This window comes from Plectropomus leopardus, chromosome 17 (genome assembly GCF_026936395.1).
Source record: "Plectropomus leopardus strain MGB_pleo_1.0 chromosome 17, ASM2693639v1, whole genome shotgun sequence".
NCBI lineage: Eukaryota > Metazoa > Chordata > Actinopteri > Perciformes > Serranidae > Plectropomus > Plectropomus leopardus.
Window position 1 is genome coordinate 13,798,304 of NC_142192.1, and position 12,090 is coordinate 13,810,393.

General features: G+C 41.6%; 1 protein-coding gene across 4 annotated transcripts in view; it reads left to right on the top strand.

Moving 5' to 3' along the window:
• Positions 1-12,090, top strand: part of gabbr2 (gamma-aminobutyric acid (GABA) B receptor, 2) — a 241,497-nt gene that overhangs the window by 173,449 nt on the left and 55,958 nt on the right. For all 4 annotated transcript variants that reach the window (XM_088090502.1, XM_088090503.1, XM_088090504.1 and 1 more), the window contains one exon: positions 1,475-1,597. In XM_088090502.1, coding sequence (XP_087946628.1) covers positions 1,475-1,597 — 123 coding nt within the window. The remainder of the gene's footprint in view (positions 1-1,474; positions 1,598-12,090) is intronic.

Here is a 12,090-nt window from a genome sequence, read left to right on the forward strand (position 1 = left end):
AGATACAATTGTCAGAGTGCCAATATCACTGGGGGAAAGAAAGCAGTACATAACATTTTGGATAATTTAAAGTCATCATGTAGTTTGTTAAGCAGAATTAATTTAATTTAATATACTGTTGTTTTTTGTTGTCTATCTTGGTGCCAAATCGTTTTTCACTGGCTTTGAGGCAGTCATTTATCCTGCTTCTATCTCCCTCTAAACCGCCCTGAATCACTGAAGTATTTCTACAAGAAATGTCCCTCTTCCTACCCTGCCTATATTTGCTCAATGCCAACACCATCAAAAGACACCAGATCAAAAAACAACCCCCTAACGCATCTCATCCTGAGCCTACCGGCGGATGGAGACCAGTGTGAGACCACTGTGCTGCATCTGGGCAATGTGATACTCTCCAAACAGAGCCCAGCCTGTGTTCCCTGACCTTTTCTTTGATCTGCCGTTTCAGACAGTCAAACACTATTATAAATAAAGATCACAAACAGGTCACGGCTTTCATCCCTTTAAAGTTCATGGTACAAAAGAGGAGCTTTAGTGGTCAACAGCGATGGCTCTTGTTTGGTGGAGGTCGAGGTAGAAAACCATAGCTTGCTGGTGGCATAGTATTGACAGGCTGAATGGTCACCAAGGCAAGGCAAGGTAATTTTATTTGGATAGCACATTTCATGTAACAGGGCAATTCAAGGTGCCTGGATGATCCACTGTGTCAAAAGCAGCACTTAGATCCAGCGGCACTAAAACAGACACTTTGCCTGATTTGGTGTTCAGGCAGATATCATTTATTTTGTTTATGAGTGCAGTCTCAGTGCTGTGATGGGGCCCAAAACTTGACTGAAAGTTATCAAAGCATTTTTTTAACTTTAAAAAGTTGTTAAGTTGCTGGCAGACAACTCCTTCAATAACTACTTGAGAACTGTAAGTGTGAAATCGGCTGATAGTTGTTCAAGTGGTCAACCTGTGTTTCTCTTGTGCCAACAGTGTACAGTCTGTTGAATATCCTACATGTGCCTCAGTGTAAAATAATCATGAACAGGGCTGAAACTTAATCTGAATAAAATAGAAAGGCATGTGGAGCCACAGCGAGAAACTTTTTTTCCTACCTTTAACACATATTCCGGTGATTTGCGCCTCATTTCAACCCTTGGGGTAAACTACTTTTCTATATATACAGTGTAGAAGAGTATTAATTACAAATTGTGAACCAGATTTCCAACTTGTGGACTCTCCTTTTGGCGGGTTTCCTATCCTTAGTAGGTGTTTAATTGCAGCTATGCATTGTAATCAGACCCTGATTAGATGTTAGAGTGAAACCAGCAAGGCTCCAGGTCCTGAGATGGGATGAGAATCACATAATTATAGTGGTCAATAAGAAATGTTGTTGGAAATGACTCTACAGACACACACACAATTACATAACACTTGCAGGTGTGTTTTTGGGCTTATAAAAGAATTTCATCTTCTTTTCACTCTTCAGATCATAAAGGACCAGAAGCTGTTGATCATCGTTGGCGGGATGCTGCTGATCGACTTATGCATCCTCATTTGCTGGCAGATTGTGGACCCACTTAAGAGGACTGTGGAAGAGTACAGCTTGGAGGTCAGTGTGCATTTCAAGGTTTTTTTTTCTTGTTTAAACTTGCGCTTAATTGTGGTTTAATTGATGTTGCTGTAACATGATTTTCCCCAGCTGGGAGAATCCCAGTGACACAGATTCTTGCTAAAAATGCCTGTGTATTTGGAGTTTAGGCAAACAAAATGTCCGCCTTGGGCTGTATCGCGAGCATCTTTGTTGTGCTTGTTATTTTTGGGTCAGGATGTGAGCCATCGCTGCCTTCTGCGCTCATCCCGTGGTCGGACATTTGCCAGCTTGGATGTGAGACTTTGGCAAGGGCCGTTGGAAAAGAGGCACTTGGCATCACCTTCTCCTTGCTGGAGTGGTGGTGTGGTGTAGAATAGAAATGAACTCTGCTTCGCTGTGATTGGTTAGAGTAGACTCTGATTCCCTGAGATTGGTACAGGATTAGTCTGTGTGCCCATTTGGCTAAAATCAACATACTGTAGCTTTGGCATAACAGGTTGATGGTGTCAGGAGTGTGTTATTCGGCATGACATATTAACACATAACTGTCAGTAGTATTAAGGGAATGCAGGCTGAATTAGAAAGGCACAACTGCACATTTGATTTCTCAGAAGATTTAGTCACTTTGGTTAAAGTGGCAGACTGACTTATTTTTCATATTTCTGTGTTATTGAATATTATGCAGTACGGCTTTGCTGTTTAGTACATGTCTTTCTGTGCAGTTTAACACTGAGACCGGTAGGTTAAATGATTGAGTCAAGAAGATTTTGAGCTGCATATATTAAAACATCTCTAAGTCTTTTTTATTGATGTTTTTGAGAATATTAGCTCATGTCTTTAAATAGATGGTTTAGTGTTCTACTGGTTAAGCATAAGAGGCTGCAGGACTCATTCTTTCCTCAATCTACTAAGTGCAAAAATGCAATAACATGGGCTTACTTTAGGCCAAGGGCAACTAATGCAGTGTAATGGTAGAATATAGAGCTGGAGCAGTGAGGATTCTGTACAACTGGGATTGGAACTGTAGCTGTTTGTGACAATGTGCTGTTAACAATGAAGTGCACTGCAGTTATAGTTTATTAAATCTAGGGCTGCACCCAACTCAGAATTATGTCAGTCGAATAGGAATGGGCTGCTCAATGAGAATATTTGACTTTTCATTCCTTTTTCCTTATAGAGTTTGAATAGGGTTTAGAGCAACAGCAGCACTCAGATGATATAGTAAAGAGGCCTAGTTAGCTGGGCTAATGCATACTACTACACTAACAATGGATGAGTATTTTTTGCTGACAATAGAAATCAAGCAAAGCTGTAAATTCACCATGTCTAAGTAGAAGGCAGGAAATAACACTATCTTAGAGCTGATAGAGAAAAGCCTCTTCCACTGGGCAGCTGCCTCTGTCTCACTCAGACTCAACCTGGGTCTGGGTCTGCAGCTTCCTATGCCACAAATTTAAGTTTCCCGGGATAGCAAAGGAATGCCCCTGATTTGCTTCCATGGACATTCTTACCCTGACCTTAGCAAGTCCTACTCCTCTTCTTTAAACCGAACAAATCCGTCCAAAGGCAACAAGCACTGGCCAGTCATGAACAGAGTTTGGCAGGTTGTTCTTTCACGATTCTGGGATTCACAAACTTACCAGAGAGAAGCGTAAAAGTGAGGAGCATTTATTCTGCAGCTACATCTGGGGACCAAAACATCTCCAGAAGTATAATGCACACTAACAGACCAAAAATAAAGATAGACTACTCAACTTGAAGAATCTTAGTCGATGTAGGGGTTTCCAACTGATGATTCAAATCTTTGACTATATTAAAGTTTATCAAGGTATTTTTGGCCACTCTATAGATTGACAATGATGTGTTACCTAATGCCACATTGAGGCCTTTGCTAGGTTTTGCTTTCGTACATGTTTATTGTCCATATTACTGGGTGTGTCAAAGTAGTGTTAGCATTATTGAAAAATCTATTTTATGTGGCCATATATTATTCTCTTTATGGCCTGGCAAATAACTCAATGGAACAGGGGAGAGTATGCTTCCTTTACTGTTGCTGCTGACGAGCAAGCTGGCATCAGGAGCAATTATTCCACTGCAGTTGAGATTAAATCATCTACTGTATGTGTATGTTTGAAGACTACACACTGTGGGTACCAAGAGGGGATGTTGCCTAATGAGTTGTCTTCCATGTCTCGTATAATATTGTATGTAGGCCACGAGACTGTTAACTGGTTCCCAAGAGACCAAAATCAACGCCATTGGTTGGATCCTCATTGACTCTCTGCTAAACAGAGGTTATCAAAAGGTCACTGCAGTGAAAGGCTCTGTTGCTGGATTTTTATGGCGACGTTTTGATCAAATTGAATGGATTTTCATGTTGTTTGCTTGCTTGTTACTAAGGACCTGCGGGGGATGGAAGGGTGGCTGACACTGTCTGGCACCCAGTTTTGACTTTTCCGTGTCTTCAATTAAATGAAAACCCTGTGAAGTGATAAATAGCACTAATCTCAGAGTACCATGAGAAGGTCAGCTTTTCTGAGGTTATTTTTTTCTGTCTTAGTCCTTGATGAAAAGATTCCTGTGGGAGATCTCTAAGGAAGGAACTAGTGTTGAGATGAATGATATCTTGCCAGACTTATTTACATTCTTGTGTTCCTTGTGGCATACTCTGAAGGTATACTTAGCACATTTGTACAACTCAAGACAAAGCCATATTTCCTTTGTGATGATAGCCACTTATATATTTAAGCCTGCCTAAAGGGTGTAGCAAAGCCTTGCTTAACATATTCATTTGTGAATGTTGTCAGTGTATGCAGTCGGGTCCTTGTGGAGTATTCTCAGACTCTAAGCCCCCGGCCAGGGGATGGTTGTAAATATATTAACCACTCAGTGCAGGAGTCTGCATTTCCCCTGGGGTCGTGGATCTGCATGCCTGGGCTGAGGCAGAGGCTCCACATGCCTGCCCAGCCTGCCAGATTTCCAGCACCAGCAGCAGTGGACCCTTGAGGCCCAGCTGTGGGCCTGGAGCTCCTCTGGGCCGCCAGGCTTGTCAGTTGGGACCAGAAACCAGAAGGCAACCCAAATAGCCAGAAATGGTGGCAGGAGAAAAATGAAAACACATTATCGACCAACACAGTGTTTTTGGTAATAAAAAACATGACACATTTGAAAGAGAAACAAATTTTGCATTATTACCAAAACTGAAGCGATAGATGAGAGTTAGGCCTCATTCTGATGGACATTATCACTGCATCTAGTAACAAAACCACCTCATTCACTTCAATGAGGCTACAGCATTGACACAGCAGGGGCACCAAATTAGTCAAACTGGATGCACTGGCTCATATTTAATTTTTATGCCTCTACCTGTAGCGAAATGCCCCCACCGCTATAGCCCATCATGTTTTCTAACACAGTGCTGTTTTCAGTATGAACGCTCACTTGGAATGGAGATGATTTGGTGAGTGGGTGAGGAACGGGACCATGGTGGATGGTCTCTGTAGGGCTCAGGAGCCAGTGAGACTAGCTCTGACTGACTAACAGTAATTGGCACAAGGAGAAGGACCATTAGTTATCCAGCTTCCTGTGAGCTCTCACATCATGCTAGGCCACCCCTCCCTTGTGACTTCCCTCTGTCTGTTGTCTTTTTTTTCTTTCCATCTCTCCCCTTCTTTGTCAGGATCTCCTCTCCTCCTCCTCCTCCTCCTCCTCCTCCCCTGGCATTTCCTTTCCTTGCTGTGGAGGATTAGGAATAACACTGACCTTGGGTTCACCTGCTGTACCCAAGGGTATGCAGTATGACAACGTGATGTTATTGAACTGTCACAGTGCTTGCTTGTCCACTGCATTTGAATCATCACACAGGAGGGTTTCCTTATTGACTCAAGACCAACATGGATACTCATATATTGTTGACAGGAGAGGTTCTGTAGTTGCTTTTTGAGCTCAGGTTCACATACAGTGTGAAGACACTATGGAACTGTCATCATTGCAAGTTTGTGTTCAGGAGGGAAACTTAAAGCATACAACCATCCCTGTGGTGTTCCCAGATACGAGTACATCTAAATATTTTAAGTGATTTAAATGGCCATAGTTAAGATCTTGGGTAAAATTGTCTTGCTCATGCTTTATAGCCAAGATTTACCCAGAGGAAACATGGACAAAGTCAATACTCTGCATCACCAGGGGTGAACCCACTGCTCGGAATCCAGCAAGCTAAGCTTAATGAGCTACCATTAGCAAAACTAGGGCACCCCCCTTTGCATCCTTTATTAGCATTAGCAAGATGATGAAAACTACAGAGAGGCTGACAATAGATCCTTGTAGAATGCTTCATAAAACATGACTGATTTAATACCCTCCCAAATAAAAGTAAAGAAGGGCCAGAGATCATGTAGGGAGTTAAGTCTTCGAGACTCAAAAATTAGAGGCGAGTGACCCCCGAGTCTTATTTTAATTACAGTATGCAGATGATACGTCTTTACCAGAAATGACTTGTGACCTTGACATTGTCCCCAACCTTTTTAAACCAAGCCTAGCTTCTGATCTGCACTTCAATATGCACTGTACATAAAACGCAACCTTATGTGCTGAATTCAGTAAAAATGGTGATAAGATTAAAGGCAACTCGGCCAAGATGGTAATTGCAACTCGACATCCTCTCCGATTCTTTACACTGTGCCGACCCTAAATCCAACGGCACAGAGAATATTCTGCATATCAGTGTCTTTTTTCCCAGAGAGCTTACTGAGAGCAGGAATAACTCTGCTGCTCCTGAAACGTCCTGGGAATGCTGATGGAGACGTTGGGCTGCAGTGAGCAATTAGATCCATTTTGTGGCTCGTTAATAATTGAGCATTTGTTAATGGCGTGGATGTTTTAGCAGCAGGGCAGACTGCTGGTTGCCATCAGATTAAGCCTTGCAGTACTGACACATGTTGTGGTGTCAATGCACACATGTGTATTAAAGCATGTGAGTGAGCACGGATTGTTCATTTTTGTGTTTGTTGCACCGTGTATGTGTGTGTATTCATGCATATGACCTTGTATGTATGTTTCAGCGTCTATATATACATGTGGAGTGTATGTGCCCACTCATGCATGAAAATGCTTTTGTATGTGTGCCTTTGTGTTTACGTACACATTAACGCCCTCTCTTGTTGTCCTGGGCATTGTCTCCTGCATAATGAAGGACAAACCGTCGAGAAAGGATGATTAGCATTCTGGTGGATCCTGCCGCAGACCCCTCTACTCTAGTCTGTCCTCTTGTCCCCCCCTTCCCCTCCAGCCCCCTCCTCTGTCGTTTTTCCCAGCTTGGAAGCTGCTGCAAGCATCGGCAGGCAGGCAGGCTTATATTGCAGTGTGGCATCACCATGGCAACGGCCATGGTTTCTGACATCCATAACACTGAGAGCGGCACTGTTGATCCATGAGACAAAAATAGCGGGTTAGGGCACCCACTTTAGGATGGCGATACATGCAGAGAAGATTTTAAACATCCGTATCAAAATACATGCACCAGGCTGATTACCAGTTACTGATCGGAGCAGAAAAGGTGTAAACACTTACACACTCATTCATGCATATTTCAGTGCGGAAGTTGAGGAGCTCTTGCAGAGATTTCCTTCTGCTTCCCTGCCTCTGACGTCCCCACCTGTACGCAGTAAGGCAAGGGGGGAGGAAGAGGGGGAGTTTTATCCCAGCACTTTTTACTGAATTTGCTTCCAATATCATATCGCTGCAGTAACAAGCCCAACATATGACTCACCACTAGCATTTAATGTGGAAAGATTCCTCTTTATGAGATGACGAGATGATGAGATAATGGGGGAATGAGGGCCTCAGAATTAAGAAAGACATTTTTTTATGTAATCACATCTATAGTGGGCCACATAATGTTTATGTATGCTATGTTTTAGGTTTGAAAAATACAGTGTGTTTAGCTTGTGTCCTGACAAAATGGAAAAAAAAATCATTGTAGACATTCAGTCAATCATTTATTTGTCACAATAAATCATATAAGGCAAAACTCCAGTAAAGTGTGATCCTGTCAGCTCCTTCAGCTTATGCAATCTAAATTTAGTCCTTTTTTGCCTCTTCTTATATTGTAAGCTGCTGCTTTTGTCTGTGTTTTCAGACTTCAGTGTGTGTGTTTTTTCTCTTTTTTCGGAATCTCGATGGTTCTGGTAATCCATAGTATCTTTTTTGAACAATTTAACTCTAGTTAGTCTATTGTTTTACAAATCAAATCCACCAAAGACTTAGTGAGTTTATGATGTCATCTGTGACATTGACAGTGGTGTCCTGGAACATACTCCGGACTCTGATTGGCTCCATCTCTTGCATCGCTAATGGCATATGTCGTGTTTTCCGTTTTTTACATATCTTAACATCAACAACATGGCCGCATGGTTGTTCCCTGCCATTGAACAATGCAAAGCAGTGATCCAGAGTGTTAATTCCCCTTGTTGCTCAGAGTGAGCAGGAATGGAACAGCACGTTACATTCCCACTATCACACTGGTCCTTGTTGAACATTGAGCACACACCCTCTTTTTCTGCTCTGCTCTGTCAAAAATATAAAAAAAAAGAGTCACCTGGTTGAACAGTGCTGTCTGATAGGACAGAATACAGAAACTGACGTTGCATGAAGTTTATTGTCATATAACTAGCAGGATGTTAGTCCTACTGGGGCCCTTCTTCTCCTTCTTTTCTTCAATGTTTACTGATGTTTAAATTTAAAGTGCCGACGTGGCCAGCCAGCATAAATTGGCAGGAGGAGAGATTCAGGGTGGTGAGATGATTTCAGGCCACCACTGTCCAATGCCAACCATACAGGGGCATACATTTACCCCAAATTTAGCAGACCTCACAGACAGGCAACTGGAAATGTCTATGCCTCTTTTATACTACAACACATAAAAACAACAGATATACTGTATGCTGTAGGCCAATGGTTCCTAACTGATCGCAGGTCCATTCTGAATGGACTGCAAGTGACGCATAAATGTGTCAAGTCTGTAAACAACACAATTTTGATATAGGCCTTCAGTAAACATTTGGCATAGAGATTTTATTTTGAGGTGCTGTTCCTGTTTATTCTTTCTGTGTTTCATTTTTTTGTATTCCAAGCCAACATGTTGTTTACATTTTGTGAAAGAAAATTGAAAGTGTGGTATTTCTTATCTGATGTGTGGACTGCAAACTAATGACAATGAATAATGTGGGCGCTGTGACTGGGACAGTTGGGAACCACTGCTATAGGCAACATATGAGAGGCCAGTTTTTGTATCTGTTGTGATTTCTATAAATAATTCTTGAGACTAAGTTGACAATGAGGCACATGCTATCGATTATTCTTTATGTAATCATATCCTGACTCCACCTTTTTTTAAAGTCAATATTCATGATAGTGCCGGTGAATTTGTGTTTACTGTTTATAGAGCCACTTGTTTGTATTTCACACAGCTCCTGTCTTTTATTTCTCTCGGCAAGCATTGTTGTATCATTTGAGTAGCATATACTCTGCTGTAGGTAGAGTTTGGTGTAAATGCAGAATAACCATTCATACAGTTTTTTTACACTTGGATATTTATTGATTAAGCACTCATCAGCTATAGTTCAAAAACACATGCATGTTGATATCAAAATCAGATCTGAAACATTTATTTAATTCATGATTATTATATTATTTATATTTAAGCTATAATGTTGGACAAATCTTTCATTCACCCATCTTTTTGGTCCATCTTCTCACTTCTAATGGTAACATTCTCACGAGTCCTCTCAAAGACCTAACACATGCTGCTGCTCCCCCAGGCATAATGTTTTTTCACATTCAATTCCCCTTCTTTTATTTATTGTGTTCTCTTTTCCTAGCCTATTGGCTTACTTTCTGACCCTCTTGCTTTCCACATCTGCCATCTATTCATTTAATTCCTGTTGTTCCTCTTTTCCGTCAGAATCATGTTACCAGCTTCTTTTCTATTTGTGGAACCCTTCTTATTCCATACCTCCTGCCCCCGTCTCGCTCTTTCCCTCTCCTGCTTCTCCTCATTTGGCCAGCTCAAACCTCATGGGAGTGCGCTGAAAAAGCAGAGAAATTTGAAAGCAAGCTTGTGACAGTAGTACCAGTCGACAAGACTCAGGCTGACCTGAAATACTCCCTTTTCTTTTGTACCTTATTTAGCTCCACCTCCCCTTCTCTCTTTCTTTCTTTACCTTATTCTGACATTTTCTTCTCACACTATCCTTTTTCTTTCTCTCAGTTCACCATCTCCTGCTCCTTCAGTTTTGGTGTCTCCCCTTCAGAGGGGGGATAGACATCCAGCAATTTCTCCAGTGCCAGCCAGGATTGAGTACTGTGAGAGTAAAAGTTGGGAAAGTGGCAAGCGTGGCCAGAGGGAGTGAGACTAGTGCCAGCAAAGTTCCTCGAGCCAGACGGGTGAAGAGTGTGGCTGACAGTGAGCGTTCTCCTCAGGGAGTCTATGTAGGTCGAGGTCAGCCAGACAGTATGTATGTGCAGATGTTTGAGATCATAACATAAAACTTTACCAGGTGTTTTTTAATGTTGCAAGTTGCAAGTTAATACAACTCCATGTGCCGTGCATTACTGCTGTCAGTCAATGTTTTCAGATTGAAAAAAATAGATATTCTACAGTCTTAATTTGCCTTCTAGGCAGCAACTGGTTTCAGTTTAGAGTGAAGAGTCTGTCACCTGTGCAGTCAGAAAGATTGATCAAAAGCCCCTTCTTGGTGGACGTGTTCATGGCAAACCCTGCAATGACTAAATAACATTTTTAGAACAAGCATTTACCAAATTACACATTCACCCTTTCACAAAGACCATGCTTGTGTATTGCTGTACCAATATTGAGGTTTTTAAACATGTGACTGAAATTACACTGAACAAAAACATAAAAGCAACACCTTTGTTTTTGCTCCTGTTTTTCACAAGTTGATATTGAATCTAATACTTTGTCTATGCACATAAAAGAATTATTTCTCTCATATTTTGGTCACAGATTTGTTGAAATCTGTGATACTGAGCACTTCTCCTTTTTCGAGATAGACCTGACGGGGATGGCATATCAAGATGAACAGATGACAGCTTAACTGTGTTGGATACCTATCTCAAAAAAGTTTTATGTTGTACTGAAATGAACTGAGGGACTGCCCACAGGTAGGAAAAAAGCTTTGAAACATGAACATCTCTACTTTGTAAATGGTCAACAGTAATATAAATTCTATGTGATTTTTTACATTAAAAATGCATACAGCCTTGATTGATCTTTTTAATACTGCAGTAATACACCAACCCACCCACCAACACACACTCTCAAACTCTCTCTCTCTCTCTCTCTCGCTCTCTCACACACACACACACACACACACGCACACACAGACTCACCTACCCACAGTGTTGTTGCTCTCCCTCCTCCTCATGCAGGCCCTCCACTGCAGTCCCGTCAACTGTTGATTTTGTGAATGCCATCTGAAGGACACGATGCTCTTTCACTATCAGCCAGCTCTGCAAAAGCAGGCTGAAATGATAGTGTATAACTATATTCTATGGGAAAATAAAACATAAATGTTATTCTATGGAAAAATACATAAAAATTCAATTCACCCCAGTCCATTACATTTTTATCTCAGATATGGGTAGCTTAAGCAAGGTCTGAATTGAATTACACAGAGATTTATCCAGGAGTAATCATATTCTCAATGACAGAGACAAAGATGTGTTACGACAAGAACTGAGAATCATAAAGTATTTATTCTGTGGACTGCAGAACAATGTCATCTGCAGCATTAGCCATGCAGCACTAACAGTGCTAAGATAGCGCTTAGATGAGCTCTGAGGCCTCTTTGTTAGCATTGAGTAAAGCACTGGCTGAGATCAATGCCCTTTCACAGTAAACTGGGTCATTAAGGGATAACCACCACCCACCTAGGCCTTTTCTCATCGACCACCTCTGGAGGAGGGAAGGAAGGGAGGAAGAGAACAAAAGGCGAAGTGTACATAGAGCTCTCACTTCCTGTGTGATATTTACGGCTGCATGAGCGTCTTAGAGCTTGTCTATCCTAAAGGTATGGTCATGCATTGCTCTGGTTCTAGTAAGGCTTTATTACTGTGTGTGTTGTACTATTAAATTAAATGTGGGTAATTAAGACTTGCAGTTATACAGTTATATTGTTAACAATACTCTAAATCTAGAAGCATCCATTAGAAGATGTGATGATCATCTCGCTTATATGATAGCACATAACCACTTTAGTATTACAACAACTAGAGACATGCATATCAGACTCCTTGGCAATCATATGTCTTCCTAGCCATTAATGTGGGCTTTTACTTTACTTTGGCATTGGGCGCAGAGCTGCCTGGCACCTCTGACGTTGGCCTGTTATTCTGAGCTCCTCCAAGGTAGCTTAGGTAAGTGTGTCACATGCTTTACCTTGGGGGATACCCACTTCTGTTTATAGTCCTGCCTGTTCTTACATGTCCCTGCC